The following is an 18,466-nucleotide window of genomic DNA, read 5'->3' as shown; positions in this document are numbered from 1 at the left end:
TTCTTCTGAACTTCTTTGTACTTCTACATCAACACCCTCAAAGCAAACATTGCATCTGCAGTGCTCTTTCTCAGCAGGAAGCCATGCTGCTGCTCACTGATCGTCACCTCTCTTCTAACCTAGCTTCAACAGTTCTTTCCCAGAGCTTCATGGTATGGCTCATCAGCTTTATTCCTCCGTAGTTGCTATAGCTCTGGACATCAATGTCCTTCCTGATGCAACCCTCCCCATTTATCTGGGCTTGGGACCAATCATAGTTGTGATTTTGCTTTTGACAACAAGGGTGCCAATATATGTGCTAATGGTCAACTGGCTTTCATCAGTAGCTCTCAGGGCCTGTTCCTTTTGCAGTGTGTGCAAGTTTCCACTTCTACTGCAATGCTAGATAAATGATGAAAACACTCACTGACACATCTAGTTACTTTTTACACTGCAATTATTGAGTTTGGACTAATAGAGAAACTCCAAAACAAACTCACTGATGCATGGAAACAATGAGATATTAGCATTTATTTGGAGTTACGCATGTGTTTACCTGATGAATGTATAATGTACAGCTGGTGACATTGTCTGGGCTCATGTGTCAAGTTTCCCTCACATCCACTTTGATTAATATTTTTCATGCTCTTATAGATCTTAATTTTAATACTTGAACTAGAAAAAGTCTCTCGAAAATTGGATAGGATGGAAGGACATTACATTCCTTATGGCACAACAAATGACGCTGCAGAGCAGTTCTCGTTCAATTATCTGGCCAGCTGCTATGCAATCCTCCAACTCCAAGAAAAACATTAGCATCTGCTACAGGAAGAAAATTTAGCATAAGATTTGACTTTTGGCCAAAACCTAATAACATATAATTCAGGGAGCCATAAAATAAAACAACTTTGTCCAATTTAATTTCTGCTGGCAGGCAGAATTCGTCACCTCTCGTGTTGCAGAGTATCATCTAAGCATTCAATGAGACAGAAAATGATTCAACTAAACAACACAGTGGGGAATTCTGGCAACTATAACAGCAAAACTTGTGCCAGTTATTGCATTTTTCAAGTAAGCTACTCATTTCCGCCCGCTTGCAGAGATATCAGTCTTGCACCTGAGTATATTTTGAATATGAGAGTTTCCATTTACTTGGATTTGGAGTTGTGCAAACTTTTCCCTCATGCTTTATAAGCTATGTATTCAATGGGAATGCTTTTGATAGTCTAATGAAAATTACACATTTATGCTTGGTGACTTGGTGGAACCCCAGCTCGTGAACAGTCGCCTTTCAGAAGAAGTTTTTGCGAAGTCTTCTAAAACAAACGACACTTTCCTCATTGAATTGAGGCTTCTTTGACTTCTCGAAGTTACAATTCTTGTCACCTGCTGCGCTTCACTGCTCCACATTATTAATCATGATCACACGGTGTAATGAAACATCACTTTGCTAAGTCAACTGATTAGGTTAAAGCTTGTCTTTTCCCCAATGGAAACCTGGATCCATTTATCACAACACTGTTTGCTTAAATATGACAGCTGCTGCAACACTCTTTGAATCCTTTGCTCCTTTTTTGAAAACGAGAGGTGAATGCTTAATAGGAATCTGATGCATTTATTTCCATAAATAACATTGGAACCGATGGAAGCAGACGCAACACCACTCAGCTGCTCCTCGCACACACACACACACACACACACACACACACACACACACACACACACACACACACACACACACATGCACATTAAAAACTGGTAGACACACACATGGATGGCCACAAATCACTTGGGCGTGGATGTGCGTTCACCCAGAAAGGAGCTGTGTGATGATTCTCCCTCTCCATGTACCCTGTCTTGCAGTGATATTGTGTTATGAGTCATTAGTTTTCGAAGCTGTGCCCGCAGTCCAAAGATGTGAATTTAAACAAAACAGAGAAATGTGAGGACGGACTCTGTAGTTTGATTTCACAATGAAACATGAGTGAAGCCATGGAGATAAGAATACGTGTTCTATATTTATGCTGCTATTGAAAATTAGAGCTACTGGACAATAAACAAGAGAGGTTACAGCAGAAATCCTTGAGAGCAAAGCAGGATGAAAGAAACTCCTCTTACAGACCTTAGGTTATTGTTAAATGACAAATCGCTTGTTTTCTGGGAATTCTTTCTACAGTCTGCGTTTTGCAGATAAGCTCATCTCAGGTATTCATCACTGCTACGATGTCTGTAGGGTAGAAGAACGCTTTTTAATCCGAGTGCTGTGAAGAAAAACAACTTATAACTCAAGGAAGCAAAGGATTTATAGTTTAAAAAAAGACAAAAAAACATAACAACTTTTTAGAGAAGATAAGACACCCAAAGCACATTTTAAAGGTATCAATGCTCACAACATGTTCTTTTTTGTTTTGTTTTTTTGAATGAAGAATTCAGCTTATCTTGACACAGGAATGCATTTTGCTTTGTTTATACACTGGTTTTTAGTTAATGAACAGATTTAAACTCAATTTCAATATAGACACAGAATGCTCATTTCAGAGCATTCATTTTTTTAGACTGTTATTTATTTCTGTATTTGTTTTCTGCTGCTTTTTACTTTCATGCAATGTAATTTAATTAAACTGCAGTACCGCTGTAAAGTTTTCAGTTATTGATGTGATACAAAACAATTCATTAACAGTTTCAAGTACTGATGACAGGATAATGTTGGCATTTCATAAACTTACAACATTAAAAAAACATTTAATTGCAGAAGTGATTAAAGTAAACACTAGAGATGTGTGGCCAGGGTCACCCAATCACTTAAATCACCTTCACTGAGCTGAACTTAAAATGGACAGTCTGAAAAAGCCAAGAGAGGCAAAGTGGAAAAAGTTAAAGCCATACAGTCCCCAGAGCCAGCCACAAACCAAAAGCCTCAGTATGAGCAAAGGACCAAAGCTGTTACAAGAGAAATGAAAGAGAGGAAAAGGGTTGATGTCCTGTTAGCTGCTGAATTTACAGTTGTGGTCAGAGGTTTAGACACACATGTCATAGACATCAATGCCATGATATTTCTATTTGTAATAATTTCTGAACTGTTCTTTTTTGACAGCACTCATTGGATTTATCAATAATCAGAACAAGTATGAGATATTTTGTTGTGTCACCACTTATCTGAGGTCTGGAAGATGACCTAAACTGTCACTCTTAGAACCAACCCAGGAAGCACCAAGGCTCAAGAACCCCATCAGTTTAAATACACTCTACCAACTCTGCCAAGAAGATCAAATATCCAGCACAAATTATCCCAGACATTTGTTGATAGCTACCAAATGTGTCTGGCAGAGGTGCAACTTGCTAAGGGACAATTAACTAAACATTAGCTGGCATGGATGCATAATTTTGAGCCTGTGTGGATTAGAGAAAATCCAAAACAGATTCAAACTTGTGCAACCGATTCTTGTTTTTGAAAGTCTTTAAAGATGTGTGCTGTACCATCATTTTACCCTGGAAAGAGAACAGCTTAAAGAAAGAGTTAAAAACAACTCAAATTACCATGGTATTCATGCCCATGATGAGTATATTTAAACCTCTGATCACAATAAATAAGCCAGACAATTATGTACGTACCTGACATTTGTTTTGTCATATAAATATAATGGTCATGTTTCTATTTCTTAAGGTAAAATGTGCCATACAACAGGGGCACAACTGTAATTATGGCATAGTACATTGATTTGTTCCATAGTTTGTTGTTGACAAAAAGAAAATCATTTCAAAACTCACTGTTTTGGCTTTCTCTCTTGAATTTAAAATAAAAAAAAAAGTGGTTATTTGTTTTCACCCTGATGAAAGGAGATTTTGTTGTTTCGTAATCAAGCTACAAACAACTAACCTTTGGAAACATGCATTCCAGGAGACATTTAAATCCGGTGCATTTCTCTAGTAAAGGCCATTGGGGTCATTCCAGGTAAACTCGATCTTCATACTTGACTCAATCCACGTTCCCCTTACACGAGTCGTCAAACAACATGGTTTCCACCCATGTCATGCCAGCTCGCAGTGATATAAGATTGTTTCCCTCGCTCATCCATTGTCTCTCAACAGAGGGTTAAATTTTTACGGTGGGTGTGTGTTAATTCACATAGACCAGATCTCTGGTTCCCCCGGTCCTCTGACATTACCAATTTAGAATTTTGTAAGTCGATTAATTAAAATGTGAAACCATTATGGCTGCCAAGAGTAGGTCACTGGCAGAGACAGTGTGCCATCTATATAAGGGGGGTCATTTTTGGATTTAATGATAACAGCTTTCCTCCACTGCTGGAGATATAACATAGGTAATTGTCTGTGAAGGTTCTCAGTCATCCAGGTCATCGTAGTCAAAGGAGCTTGCAAAGAAAAGCGTCTGGACTTCTTTAAGTTACTTGAAGACGTTTCACCTCTCATCCGAGAAGCTTCTTCTTGAAGAAGCTTCTCGGATGAGAGCTCCTTTGACAACATAGGTAATTAGTAATTTGATCAGTAAATAGCACATTCATTTGATTTGATTTGATTTTTTTTTACACAAGGAGTAAACTCTCCAATGTGTCCAAATGATTCCAGGCACACTGTTAAAGCACATTTCACAGCTGTGTTCTCCCACACACTTTTTCTTTGTATTTTCATACTCTGTCACACAGCTAACTTAATCACGACTGGTAACGTAACTGCCACTTATGTCTCAAATTACATCTGAGTTGAAGAAAATTGATTTCACTTAATTGTTGCACTAGGAACTGGAATGTAATTGGCTCACAAAGATTCAGTCTTCTTTTGGCTCATTGTTTTTGTTCTGGCCCTGCACCAAAGGCCAGGCTGATGGTATCTATTAAACAGGCATTTTAATTAGGATTTGTTAGACAGCGAAACGCAGCTAAAATGAGAGTTCCTGTTAGACTTTCACTCATCAGGTGGACAGTAAAACACATTGTTAGAGGATGGTAATGTTGCTCTGCTGGATGTGTAAGTAGAGAAATGTCTTCTTATGTTAGCCATAGCTTCTTTTTAATGAGGCAATAATGCACATCAAGCCTGAGTTTTTGTCAGCTCATTTTAGAGTCCTTCTGCACAAAAAACCTTATGGATGCATCTTACAGATGAGAAGAACCATTGCAGTTTTGAATGCACGTGCATCAATTTTAAATAACCAGAATAAAGCACAAGTCGTACACCAGCAGGAAGCCAGTATTCACACAAGCAATGCTGTAAAACACTGAAAGCTGATTTTTAACACAATTTCCAAAGAACCCAAACAAACAGCAAAGCAAAACTCTTCCACTTTAAATCTGTAAACTGTGCTGTGCTGTAAAAATGTCCTTTTTTTTTTTTTTACCCAGTACTCACCAAGGAATGCAATTTTCAACTTTTTCTTTTAGGAAATTGTTTCATCTCTTTAAAGCAAAGGTCACACATGCAACACACACCCTCCTCCATGTTCCGCTTTCTCAAAGCTTTCGCTGAATACTAATTATTTCCATGACTTTTGAGTATCTCACCCTTAAGGGTTTTCGTGCAATCTGAAGAAATACCACTAATATTCAAAAAATATCATGTCTCCAGAGTTCTCTTACAATAGCGTTTCTAAAAGTTTCTGTTATCTCGTTTATTCCTTGGCATTCAGGGATGGTTATACTTTCTATCCTAGAAACTTGCCAAAAGGGCTTTTAACTTGCATTCTCAAACCAAAAGAGCTTTGCATCTGTTCCAAAATTCACTTGCTGGACAGTCACAGGCTCCTACTTGCTGGCAGCTGAAAAGCTCCTCTCGAAAATTTTGACATTTAATGCCCCGTTCAAGTGAAGCTCAGTAGTGGCTGTTGTGAGAATACAAGTATTACTTACTAGCTCTCCAAATGACGTGTCATGCGACGAGGCACCATCAACAGCTCAAGCCATTATTGGCTAGACCTGCACTCTAATGTCTCTGTGAAATATAATTATATGTAAAAGTTTTACATAGATGTCGAAGTGAAAGCTGTCAAACAGCCTCTCCTGTAATGCCGAGGGAAAGGTGTAAGACCTTAGCAGATCTGTTGGAGGCCTTCTCTGGCACTGGAGTTTGACTTGCTGAGAAACACCATGCCTTCAGAAGACTCTTACTCTGGCCCTGTGCACTCTGAGATTGGTCTACACCATCAGCAGATGAGGATGAGGTCGACAGCACTCTACAGCAAGTCAGTGAAGAAAGGGTGACAGGTTCTTGCACTGGGCCTGGGTCGGAGGAGTGGGTGGTGATGTGTCCTAGGGTTTGAGAAGTAGTCGGCATAGCAGTTCTCAGGCACTGGCCACGCAGCACGCTGTGGAAGGCTTTCTTGAACTCCTGGCTAAAGCACGGGTAGATAATGGGGTTAATGCAGCTGTTGAGGTAACCCAGCCAGAAGGTTATTTTAAAGATGGTTTCAGGAGGCTTATAGGATGGGAAGATGGATCCTAGCAAAGATGCAGAAAGAACCTCAAATCAGAAAATGAATACAAAAGCACACCAATGAGAGCAATAATACCTCAAGGTCCTAGATAAAGGCAGATATCGAAAGCCCATGTATCTGACAAGATTAAACCATTCTCTAATTTCACGTGGTTTCAATTTATTCATGTTTTTGTATAATTACAACTTTCTGGAAACAGATATTTTTATTTGTCAGCATGACAACGTCCCCGCACATTTCCAGCTTTATAAATAAAACATTTCCCAAGTGGATGATCTTGACTCGTCCCTTAACAAAAAAACAAAAAACAAATAATGAATAATTTAAAATGGCATCTTGGAAGAAAAAGGGCAAGTGTAATAACTGTACTGGCACTAAAAAGGCAGTAAATCTGTGAAATGGTTAGGCTTTTTCCCCTATTATTTTATACTGGCATTTGCCAACATCGGGTGACTGAAAAAATTAGCATGCATGAGGGGAGCATACATTACAGCTGTAATCCTGCAGAGTAGATTCATTCTTTACCTGCTCCTTTAAGTCTTACATTCATTATATCATTTATTTATCTTTATTTAAAGTTGCTTTTTAGTTTCATTTTGTTGTGTGGTACTATGTTTTTCTCGCAGTTATATTTAGGCCAAGTTCTGGAGCTCAAAAGTGAAGCCAATGCCAATTTACCAAAAATTGCAGTGGCCACTTGAGGCTGGCTCCAAGAGCAAATCAATCCCCACAGAATCCTATTTAAAAACATCAAACTTCAGAGCACATTACTCTATTATTGGATTTTGTTAATACCTTAATTTAGGGGCGTGGATGTTAGGCCTTACCTCGATGTAGCTGAATCATTAAACCTTGACCCTATTTGTACTGCTGGTGACTTTTGGAGAATTTTTTTTAACGAACTTATCTGACAAATACTACGGTTTGCTGTGTGGTACACCCTGTCCACAAAGCTTTTGCTTGAGTTTTGTTGTGTTAAATTCCAGTTATTAACTTAGCAGTAACGAGGCATCTGTGATATTTTGTGCTTTGGGTCCACAGTTTTTTTTTTATAGATGTAGCTTTGAAACCAAGTGTTCTAGAAACTTCTGGCCAAAGAGTCTAGAGAGTAAATATTTATGCCCAGAACACTGACTTTGAGCATTTCAATTACATGTTAATTTACCATGTGATTTTATTAGAGAAATACATTTTAAATGGTTACATTTCATGGAATGTGGCCAAATCAAATTTACTTGACATCAACATAACTTTTGGTTGCAATCAGGCATCATCCAGGTTTAGAAACCAAAACTAATCTGTTAAGTTTTGGAAAAGATCTTGTTTTCTCTCACAGTGTTCAATACCGTCATGTAATTTTTCAGCTTTAATTGTAAAAATTCTAAGGTACCTGTTACACAGACTGGGCTGGAAAAGGAAAGCAGCTGTCATAATGTGAACGTGCAAGTTCATATTTGATGTTGCCCCTCTGGTGTTGTATCACTCTGACCTTTGTGATTGTATGATGTATGTTTGTATTACAAAAAATCCGACTATTGGCCTTAGCAAAGGTGAATGCTCCCCGAGTGCCCTTATAGTTGCTATTGAAGCAGCTGCTGTGAAAGGCTGGTGACCAAATGGTTTAGAAAAAAACAAGCATTTGATCTGAGGGGCTCAGGATAATTCAAAATAAATAAAAAATATACTTGTGGTTTTTCAAACCCTCAGTCTGTGAATCTCAGAGCTTGAATGAACACTGTGCCGTGAGCCGTGACGGACCGTCTCAGTTGAAATGCATAACTATCCTCCTGTGACTGGCTGCCTCAGGTGGCTACAGGGTGACTGAGGATGCCTCCTGGCATTACAGCCCATTAAGCCTCATGCTAGTTATTATCTATAATAGCTTTCATTGGGGAGGGAGTAGTAGTTTGCTTCTTTCCATTTCAGCTCACAACTGAAGCCTTTTCTGCTCCAATATGGTGCTTTATTTGGTCTGTTTGGTTGCTTATAATTGAATTTCTTGATGTTCCTTTAAAGAAACTTGGCCGGTAGAATCAAGGCAGAGTAGAGAAGGAGAAAGAGCTTGCTTGATGTTGTTTTCATAGACCAAAACACCAACCAATTTTATGCAAACTATGGGTACTTTTACATTTTTTCACGCTGTATTTAGCAGTGACTCGAACAAAATTCAAACCTGGATACAAATTTTATGGACCGTGTACAATAAACGTGACACAAACGTAAATATAAAACACAACATGAAATGAACATAATATATATGAAAATTAAAAGAGCTGTAACAAATGTTTTTGAAAAACATACAGTATAGATATTAATAATTACTGTATGTTTGATGATGTGCAAAGTTTAGTTAAGATTTGCACACCGTTCAAGGATGCGATAAATATACATGTGATCTTTATAATATGATGATTCAGCTGCTTTTTATGCAGACCTAATTACTGCATTGGAGTGGGACTGTGATGCACAGATTGCCGTTCCCAAAAGACTGTTGCTATTGTATCTAAAGGTAATATATTGGCAAATGTGAAAGAGCCACCATGAAAATTCCTACTGTCCCCCTGAAAATGACTGTCATAACTTCAGTGGACCTGAATTGACACCTTGCAGGGTTGCCACACTACCACACAGACAAACTCCAAAGAGATTCTAACACCTGCCAAAGTATTTGTGGTAGTTCCCACTGCAGCAAGTGTCACGGGGATCACATTTTGCCATGATGGCATGCATGCATGCACTTACACAAGATAAAAACAACATCAGTTGCAGCTGTTAAAGCTGCCCATCACAGTTTTATGGTCTTTTTTTGTTTTGTTTAATCCAATAGTGCAGAGCCCTTTAATGTTACGTTCCCCCTATTATAAGCAGATGGGCAATAGCACTGTGCAAAAATCTGGCACAGTTTATTAGCTTTGAGAAACAAATGACTCATTAATAGCTGTTATTTCCTAACAGATATTTAACATAACAGACAGTCACTGCAGGAGCACACGTGTTCGTACTAACATTAATAGCTCTATTTTCGAACACCAGTAAGCCATAATAGCAAGCGCCTGAAAAGAAAACAGGTGAATGGAACTCAGCCATCATTATTTGGTCGCACCTGTGCGACCAACTGTTCCAGTAACAAAAAAAAAAAATCTCTGCAACTCTCTGTGTGGTCAACAACAGACACACATTATGCCCCTATCGTGGACTAAACCAATCAGAGATAGTCAGGGGCGGGACCTCTCTGATTGGCCGTGGTCCAGTTGAAAGTGCAGGTGGAAGAGAGAGGTGAGTAGCTTGAATAAAGCGATATCAATTCATTAACGGATTTCACACAAAGACCTAAACACAGAGCGGACCCGACACATCAGAATCAGCTTCGTCTTTCTCGGCTTTCTCACCTGACGGCCCGAACACGGACACGCTGTCGGAGCTTAGCGATTCTGATGCGTCGGGTCCGCTCTGTGTTTACGTCTTTTTGTGCTGATTCTGAGCTGCAGGTTTTGTCTCTCTCCAACCAAAATTCGCCGAGCCAGCAGCAAAAGAAGCAGCAAACTGCGCTTCACATTTGATCAATGTCGTCATGAATTCCCTCTGACTTTTGCTGTTTTGCTTCCACCACGATAAAAATCACACTTCCTGCACAGCTCTCTCTGTACTTCAGGAACAGTTTCCCGTCTCAAATCTGTTTTCTGCATTATTCATTCGCTTATTACCCACCAGTCTACCGTTGTTTACAGCGCTTTTTCTTTTTTCACTTAAATGACCTCGGACAAGAAAGCCTAATTTCTGCTGTTCAATACTGAAGAAATTTTAATTTCTTAAAATTATGCAAAATTGCAGAATATTGCAGAATATTTTTAAGGTTATCTGCTATAAAAAGCCAGACCAGGAAAATCTCCTTCATGTTTTTCTGTGTTTTATTCTCAGTTACTTTCACACAAAGGCATCTACTGTGATTTTCACAATTCTGATGAAGTCTCATGTGTATCAGTACTGATAAATGATCAGAATGATAATATTTCTGACTGTCTGAGGCTAAATTGAATCAAATCAGGACTTTGAGAACCGGAATCGAATGGATTATAGAAATCAGTGATGATACCCAGCCCTAGTGAGCAGCCTAGGCCTGAGAGAAGTGGATGTAGCTGTGGGTAATAAGAAAAGATGAAAAGAACTATTGACAACTTTTTTGTTAAGGCCTGATCCTTCTGAAATTCATAGCCAGTGCTCTGACACGGTGCCATCAATCTTTGAATGCTGAAAAAGCACAGTGTATCCAGAAAACACATTATATGCTGCAATAAATGCACTGCCCAAGTGTCCCCTCTCCCCACGGCCTTTCAGCAGCAGACAGCAGCAAACAGGTCATCAGAGGAGGCCAAGATGATGATTAAGTTTAACATTCTCTACAATATTGACAAACACTTTAAGCACAAGTTTGTTAGTTAATAATTTAGAAATTAATATTGTCTGTATGGACTTCCCCCCCCAAAGAAAGTGCACATGTAAAACTGCGGTGTTAAGCGATGCGGTTGAAAAATTTGAGTGCGCCTAACTTTTGTGCCGGTACGCCTAAGTTTATAAACTTAGGCGTACCGGTGCGCCCATGTCAAAAAGTTAGTCTAGAACCCTGTGTTAAACAACAATGGCATAGAAATGATCATAAAAGTTGGAAAATAAGGGCAGTGAAAATAGTAAATCTTTGATATCATCTCTATCAACATGGAAAAACTAACTACGGTAGTTGACCTTGGCTTGGTATTGTTTTGTCATATTATGATAACTGGGGTACAGTTATTGTGATGTGTTAATCCCAGTATAAAAAGACTTGATTGTTGACTAAACCGAGACATGAACATCTAGTCTTTAGAATAAAAGGCCTTTTGTTTGCACTTGGATTATACCTTGTGTCTGTTATATGGATAGTTATGAAAGTACACACTGCAAAGAAAAAACTGAAAACGATAACACATATATTATTTGTCCAGATGATGTGTTTCATCCACGTCTCCTACGTCTCTTATCGTAGCTGGGTTCCGCCTTCAATAAGATTAGTATTTATGTAACCAAATAGATTTTTCAGCGTGAATCTCACCATCTGTGACCTGGGAGGTAAATACTGACTGACTGCTATTCTTAAAAACATGCCGGTCCACTCCAACGAGCACTTATCTCAGTCAAGCTGTAAGAGTTATTTCAGAAGCAATTAAGATTTCTAGATAGAGCCTCACAACGGTTGGTTTCTGTCCTCTCTTACATCTGTGATAGCATCACTGCTGTCACCATCATTGACGAGAATGTAGGAAAAATTTATTACACATAAAGCTGAGGATATCTGACTGAATGGACATTCACCTTTTATTGAGCTCGTTCACATTATCCTCAGCCCATATCTACAGATGGACACCAGCAGAATAATTCATGCTCGACAGATCTTTTCCATTCAATGGGGCTTCTGTGAAAATGCTAAAATTACAGTTATAGTCTTCTAAAAGGAAAAAAAAATCAACATTGGATGAATCATATTAAGTCTCTTGCTTGGAAATGTCAAGTTTTTCATTATCTTTGTAATCAAAATATTCCAAGAAACCTGCCAATCAAACACAAAAGTAATGCACTTACTGTCAGACTAAGGGAACTGAGGTGTAACTCTATTACAAGCAAATTAATTCCAAAAATAATTAATGATAAGCAGACTTTAGATTCTCCAAAACAAGTTTTACTATATTTTTCCTCTTCTTTAAACCTGCCTTAAACCAACGTTACAAGTGTGGCATATAGGAGTAGGTTTCATTCTATTGCTACATTTACTAGTCTATTCTAGGGTTAACTATCCTCTGGGTAATAGGTGGATACTGCTAAAGTGTTATTTATTGAAGTGGGAGGGGTTATGAAGCCGCATGCTGCAGTGGCTGTACCCAAATACTAAATGGTGTGCATCCCCATTTAGCATAACCACTGCTGTAATGAAGTTTTCTCCAGTTCGATTATTTTATCTTTAGTCTGATTTCTTTTTTCTTTGTTGTACTAAAACCTTTAGCAGCAAAGAAAAAGAACTCCGACTGTTGAACATTTTCAAGGCTCTTTCTTTGTGTTTTCACCACCCAGCCATCTGACACAGGCACATCCATACAAAACTTGTTTTACAAAGACAATTTCAACTCATCTGCATTTTTAACCTTCCGTGAGGTTGAAAATGCCGTGATAATATTATACAAATATTTGTGTATTTTTTCATTTCCAAATACCATGTTTTCTCTTGTGTATAAATATATTGATAAATAACTATTTTCTGCTCTCCAACTTTTTGATGCTAGACAGAACATTTTTAGTAGCTAAAACAGCAGTAAATGTCCTTCAGTATGCAACAAAAGATGAATTTCTCTTTGAGAATAGCAGATGCTTAGGTGTGTGCCTTGAACCTAAAGAAGTGTTACAAAGTGAGGCTTTGTCAGCTTCAGTGTAGAGGAGGTAAGACGGTACCTACCGATGGGCAAAACCAGGAAAAAAGGCAGCCAGCACATAATAAAGCATCCAACGACAATGCCAAGAGTCTTGGCTGCTTTTTCTTCTCTTGAGAACTTCAGCAGCCTTGGCAGGGAAAAGGAGGAGCGTTTATGCATTGCGGTCCCCTCGTCACCCTCCTGCTTCCCTATCTGAGCAGCGTTCCCTCTGTGTATCCTTAGCATCACCCCCTCCATCTCTACCCCCTTTCCTTTCCTCCCTTTCCTCAGGGTTTTGGTCTCTCTCTTCGCCACGGTATATACACGACAGTACATGGCCAGGATGATGACCAGTGGTATATAGAAAGATCCTAAGGCTGAGAACAAGGCGTAGCCAGGCTCCTCTGTAATTCGGCACACTGTCTCGTCCTCTGGGTCGGGCTCTTTCCAGCCGAATAGAGGGCCAACAGATATAGCTGCTGAGAGTCCCCAGAGAGCAGCCACCGCGGTCAGGCCTCGCCGTCCGGTAGCTATAGCGGGGTAACGCAGGGGGTAGCTGACAGCCAGGTAGCGGTCAATAGAAATCACGCACAGGCTGAGGATAGAGGCAGTGCAGCAGAGGACATCCAGGGCGGCCCATACGCTGCAGAAGGACCGGCCAAACACCCACCTGCCGAGAGCCTCTGAGGTGGCGGAGAAGGGCAGGACAGCAGAGCTGAGCAGCAGGTCTGCTGCTGCCAGGTTGGCAATGAAGTAATGTGTCACAGAGCGCCAGTGGTGGTGGAACAGCACAGACAGGATGACCAAGATGTTTCCGAGGACCCCAAACACTACAAAGACCACCAGCACCATCCCCAGGACGACTGCCTTGGCTACAGCCACCTCTGGGTGGGCGGAGGAGCTGCAGTTTGGACAAAGACCTGCTGCAGAATAAACACTCATGTTCTCTGCAGGAAACATTGTAATCTGCTGGTTGCATTAAGATGTAAAGTGTCTTGCAAATTGATGACACTCATGCCACATCTGTTCTTTAATTACTTCAGCTCCAACCCTCTGCCGTCTTCCGCTCCTCCCAGCGCAGAGGATAAAAGCTTTTACAGCTGCATAAACTGCTCTTCCAGTTAATTTGTAGGTACAGTGGCTCTTGCCAGCACTCCAGTGATCATGTGGCCAGGGTTGCTTGGCAGAACGTCTTATGCTGGAAGAGTAACACTGCCACAGTTTGCCATATTTAGTCTGGAAAAGCTTAATAAAAATGACAAATGCTCAAGTGGCAGTCACAGATGGATTTGGGGTGTCATGTCTTGCCATAGCGAAAAGGCTTTACCTGTTAAAACAAGAAAAGAGATAAAGGAAATTTATCAACACATTCATAATCCTAGACTTTTATAAATACCCAAAACGAGCTCATTACTGCTTTAAGTGCTATTCTTTCTCTGACAGCGTAGGAGCAAATCAAAACAGAGAATGCAAGACAGAGCACATTAAATGTAAAATTGTAAAGTATAATCACCCGGCCATGATTAAAGGGTAAAAACATCATTTAATGGCCTCTTTCAGCCTCTTTGTGTGCAAATTCTTCTCCCTTTATTACAGCTGCAGTAGAGAAAAGAGAATATGCTCCTGAGCCGAGCATTCACAGTTTTCTTTTTCATTAACCCCCCCCCCCAGTGCGGTTTTCTTGTTTTGTTGGCTCTGCAAGAAAATACTGGTAAGATTAAAACATCCCATTATTTATACCTGATATTTGTTTAACCTTCATTTAAGCTGTCAGACTGATTAAAGCTAAACATGTCTTTACACAGGCAGTGTTCTTGAAAAGTAACTCTGGTAAGGATTATAATAGAAAAGAAAATATAAAGAAACAAGATATCATCCATTAAGAAAGAGGCAAACACAAGGACAACACAGCAGGAATATTATCCTTGGGGGGTGGGAATCATTTGTGGCATCATGAGAAATCCAGCCAAACATTCAGAGAGCTTAAAGATAAATGAAGACAGAGATCATTTTTTAAAGCCAGAGGTTGTGATGCTCCCTCAGAGGTCTTGTGTCAATAATCAAGGTTTTAACTCATCTACCAGATGACAAGCCAAGAATTGAACCTTGAGGAGGGCACTATATTACCCCAGTGAAGGCTTCAGCCATCGATAGTCCCGCTCAGTACCACTCGCAGTGAGTGTGTTTTAGATCAGGGATGTCACCGAGCGCGATAAGCACCAGCGAACCATAGAATAAAAGAAAGCGGCCGTGATAAAGCCTTCAGAGAGAAGAGTCATGCTTGTCACATGTTCGTGCGGGATCAAAGGATTTCACTCGCCGCACGTCCCACTGCCAGGCGCAACGAAATTCACCCAAATAAACACTTGATGCTGGGATTTCCACATCAGTGGCCGGAGGGGGAATTGATAGGTGGTGAAAACATATCTTGGTCATATCTTAACATTTTTGGTTGTAATAAGATTTCTCAGTATGGTGTCGCGCCTGCACGGAGAGATTGCTTTTTTTTGTTTTGTTTTCCTCAGCCCACCAGTGTTCGAGGACCACTGTTACTGTGGAAGGATGTCAAACAGGGAATATATTTACATTGACCTGAGGCAGCAGTTGCAATTCTGCATAGGTGAAACAAGATTACCAATATCTACAATGTGATGCAGTACTCCTACAACCTTGCACAGTGTTTTGTGTGCCTCAAGGCCACACAGTTGTCTTAACAACAAATAAAAACTAGAGGGGCGGCTGATAATGTAAAGCATGTATCAATAATAATAACGAGAAAAAGAATACTTTAATCATTGTTTTGGGAGCATTCATATTCATTTGATTATATCTAGTAAAAGGACTTTCTGCATCTCTCAATTTTATATTATTGCCAGTCGAATATCCTTTTTCCATTTAATAAACCACGAAAATATTGTAGAGATTAGACAACGATAACCACAGCCTCAGCCCCCAAGGGCATTTTCCTTCAGCTGCCCAGCAGCAAGCAAAAACAAAGACTGAGACTGCACACGTCCATCATTCCCTGCAGATAAGATTTGATTAAAAGCTATCAGTGAACATCATTACAATCTAATTTACATCTGAATCCAAAGATGGCTCACTCAGGTTATTGCATTAGCAGAGCTCCTGGAAAGATTGTATGTTGTCCTTGAAGAAACTTTTTTGTTCCCCCTCCAGCTGGGCGGCCTTTGCCGAATGGAAACAAGTCAGCCAATTAAACCTAGAATTGGAATTATAATTAGGGTTTTGTTTTTTAAACAGATAGGATATTAGTGAGCATATTAACTGACTTAATGTAGCCTGACCATGGGTATATTAAATCAGAACAGCAGTTCCTAGCATGGGATGGTATCATTATCACAAGGGTAACACAGACAATATCAACTTACTATTAACTGTCCTGATGTTGTTTTGTGAATGCAGCAGATCATGAAGTCCTGTGAAAGCAATTGAGTTTGCTACACTTTGTAAAGTGCAAACATCTCTGCATCATGTCAAACACATTCCTACAGACTTATTAGATTTTGTTAGGCACTAATCATCAAGGATGCACCTTTTTTCACCCCAACCTGCTTGCCTGTAACTAATTTATTGCTTTTCGGTGCATGATTTGCAGACTGATGAGAGTGTATTCAATGAACTTAATTTGGAAAATTTGTTACCACAAGCTCCCACAAGGACACATGAAAAAAAATCACTTATGATGAAGTGAGAAAATGCTCACATTTGCACAAAGATCTAATTACTTTAGATCTGTTCTATGTCCAACAAACAAAGAAATGTAATATTTCTCCAGAACATCAGCTCTGAGAAAAGGGAGAAAAGAAAAATCAAGGCTATTAAATGTTTATTTTGAACATGTTTCCTCCAGGTCACCACATCACATAAAAACAAATGGAATTTATGACTTTGATTCAGATGCCTGTGAATGCCTCGGTAGAGTTCATATAGTTCATATATCATTTGTTTCTGCAACCACTGTAACATAACTGCTTGTGTCAGGTCTCTGAAGGAGAGAGCACTACCGTGATGAATCACTGCACATTTGAAGTCAGTTTCTAAATTGCTATTTATTCTCTTGGGGGGGGGGTTTCATAATTCAGTCCCCGATCATTACATTCCACTAGTCTTGAACATACACAGCCTTTCAGGGCGGACAATGTGAGTGCATCTCCTTTTCATCCACCTGAAGAGGTGATTTTGTTAGTGTTTGTCATCATTTAATGGAAGATACATCCCTGAGGACCAAAGCTTTGAATTCTCCTGAGCTTTAAAGCACGTTCCTTATGCAGCTACAACCATTCATCATTTTCTTTGCATTATTAATATTCACTTCAATATTCCACATATTCTGAATGAATATGGCCTGTGCATGCCTTTTATTTGCGTTCATTTCTAACAATAAACCTTCTGTTACATATTTTAAATGCACAGAAAACATAAACTCTCTAAAAGGTTGCCTGGATTATCATTACTAAACGGAAATAAAGCAGTTTTCTCAGTGTGCTTATATATGTGGCCTGCCAGACAATAACCGCCTCCTTCACATGGTTAAAAATAATCACAAACAAGCACAATGATCCATTCTGATGACTGGAAGCCACTCAGTTTGTGAAGTACAGTAAGCAGGAGTATGGACAAGAAAAAAGAAGGGAGGGGGGGAAAGTCTTACCTTCAGCCATGTGCGCAGATCTCACCGGAATTCAGCTAATTTTCTCTGAAAGCATGTCATTTGTCACAGTGTCAGCCGCAGACAGCACGGAAAGCAAAGTCAAGTGCTTCTCTCCCTCCTGCTGTCCTCCTGCTCTCTCTGGTGAAAAATAAAGTCACAGTGGACCACCCCACCTGATCCTCCCAGACCCCGCCCCCTCACCGAGCGGCTCACACCTTTTAATTGCCGTTCAATTTAAATTAAATGCTTATTCAGGTTACCGCGTTCACGTGAGTGTGGCCCGGTAAAAGCGAGCTAACTGAGCTGTGAAACTAATTACACGTCGTTTCAAAAGGTTCATTAGGCTTCAGAAAGCAAGATTTATAACTCTGTTATTTTTTACTGCATTTTTCTACTGTTAACAAGTAAAGTGATCCTAACAAGGACAGTGTTTTGATATGTCTTATGAAATATTTATTTCACTGGATCTAAGAAAAATGCTAAAGAAAAGAGAGTTCAACAGACATAAGATAGCCTTGCTCTGGTGATTACCAGAGAGCCAAAACTTGCATTTTATATTTTATATCCAGGGATATAAAACAGGGAGAAAAGGATGAGGTATACCAAGTTACACAAGGGCTGCACTGAACAACAGTGGCAACAGGTTTCATGAAGTGATGAGTCCAGATTTGAATTTTTTTTGTTTAAATCGGCATTAATTTATACCGAGAGGCGAAGCGGACAGAGATGGAGGCTCTGTCATGGTTTGGTGCTGCATTTCAGCCTGTGGTGTTTGGGCTCTTGTAAAACTGATGGAATTGTGAATGCGCAAAAGCGCTGTCAGTTTTTGAACCATTATGTAATACCATATAGAAAGTATCAGATTGCCAACTTCATTTTTCAGCATGACAGTCATCCCAAACACACTGCCAATGCAGTAAAAGCATACCT

At 39.7% G+C, this 18,466-nt stretch overlaps 1 protein-coding gene across 1 annotated transcript; it reads right to left on the bottom strand.

Moving 5' to 3' along the window:
* Positions 1-4,101: 4,101 nt before the first annotated feature.
* Positions 4,102-17,710, bottom strand: adra1ab (adrenoceptor alpha 1Ab). The gene is made up of 3 exons (XM_040000963.1): positions 17,537-17,710; positions 12,906-14,188; positions 4,102-6,431 (listed from the first exon to the last, which is right to left on the bottom strand). The coding sequence occupies exons 2-3, from the start codon at positions 13,819-13,821 to the stop codon at positions 5,980-5,982; spliced, it is 1,368 nt and encodes a 455-aa protein (XP_039856897.1). The 5' UTR covers positions 13,822-14,188; positions 17,537-17,710; the 3' UTR covers positions 4,102-5,979.
* Positions 17,711-18,466: the final 756 nt, after the last annotated feature.

The sequence above is a fragment of the Simochromis diagramma genome, unplaced genomic scaffold, assembly GCF_900408965.1.
Source record: "Simochromis diagramma unplaced genomic scaffold, fSimDia1.1 OVJJ01000596.1, whole genome shotgun sequence".
Classification (NCBI taxonomy): domain Eukaryota; kingdom Metazoa; phylum Chordata; class Actinopteri; order Cichliformes; family Cichlidae; genus Simochromis; species Simochromis diagramma.
This window is presented reverse-complemented; position numbering and strand designations above follow the sequence as displayed.

Excerpts from the sequence above, each read along its gene's own strand:
- adra1ab (XM_040000963.1), bottom strand. The coding sequence starts at position 13,821 with ATGTTTCCTGCAGAGAACATGAGTGTTTATTCTGCAGCAGGTCTTTGT. Across the intron at positions 6,432-12,905 it reads TTTCCTGGTTTTGCCCATCG|GATCCATCTTCCCATCCTAT; the intron begins GTAGGTACCGTC and ends CATCTTTGCTAG.